At 33.8% G+C, this 947-nt stretch overlaps 1 protein-coding gene across 1 annotated transcript in view; it reads right to left on the minus strand.

The window, feature by feature from the left end:
- The window catches only part of LOC119594134 (C-1-tetrahydrofolate synthase, cytoplasmic-like), a 15,069-nt gene that overhangs the window by 7,348 nt on the left and 6,774 nt on the right, over positions 1-947 (minus strand). Inside the window, 1 exon segment of the mRNA XM_037943200.1 lies at positions 31-167. Within this exon segment, the coding sequence (XP_037799128.1) occupies positions 31-167 (137 nt within the window).

Below are 947 nucleotides of genomic sequence, written 5' to 3' on the forward strand. Positions count from 1 at the left end.
TTGCTCAGAGGCGTGTAACACAATACAAACCTTTGATGCCGAAAGTGGGTCCCTGGGAAGGTTGGCGGACACAAGCAAACACATTCTTTTTTAGATGTGCACCGAGGGCTTGAGCGAGACCAATGGTGGTTGTGCTCTTCCCCTCTCCCAGTGGGGTTGGAGTAATGCTAAAATAAAACACAAGGTAAATATACTCTTGGTGTTGTTAAATTGCACATATAAATGCTCAAAAAATTTTCAATAAAATTAGGAAAATGTTACTACAGATTCCTATTCATTATCTATTTATGTAGCAGAAAAGAGTGAAAAATATATTTTCTATATCACAGATAGATACAGTTTCATAATTTTTTCTATTCAGATGGTTGTCAAGCTATCTGAATAGAAAAAAACATCTGGGTTATGTGCATTTTTGACAAGCGCCCCTCAGAATTTTGTTTTCTTTTATTTTGGTGTGTATGTATGTGGTGGGGGTACCACAGGGGAGTTATCTCCAGGAAATTTCTAAACTTCTTTGGAGAAATGGTCACTACCACGTATTTAACTGAAGAATTGCAAAGTATAGATTGTATGTGATTTGTTCATAGAAATTCCAATTAAATACAATTTCCTTTTAAGTAATTTTGAATACACTTCTTGCTCTAGGAATTTTTTGAAAGACTTGCTCTTTATTTTCTTAGAAATTTTCTAGAGAGTAGCCTACATATCACAGACTTCGAAGATAATAGATATTTGGATAAACTTTCATCTCCCCTAGGTTTACTAAGCCCCCTATAGAATTTTTGTAGGGGTTTTGGCCATTAGAATTACCTCAAATCATCACATTAACTCAGGTAATTTAGCAGTTTAATTTTTTCCCACCAAAATGAATAAATATGGGTTTATCAATTAGTGTGTTCCTTACAAAATAATTCGAATAAAATTGTATAAATTCATCTACCTTTTGT

This window comes from Penaeus monodon, chromosome 33 (genome assembly GCF_015228065.2).
Source record: "Penaeus monodon isolate SGIC_2016 chromosome 33, NSTDA_Pmon_1, whole genome shotgun sequence".
Lineage (NCBI taxonomy): Eukaryota > Metazoa > Arthropoda > Malacostraca > Decapoda > Penaeidae > Penaeus > Penaeus monodon.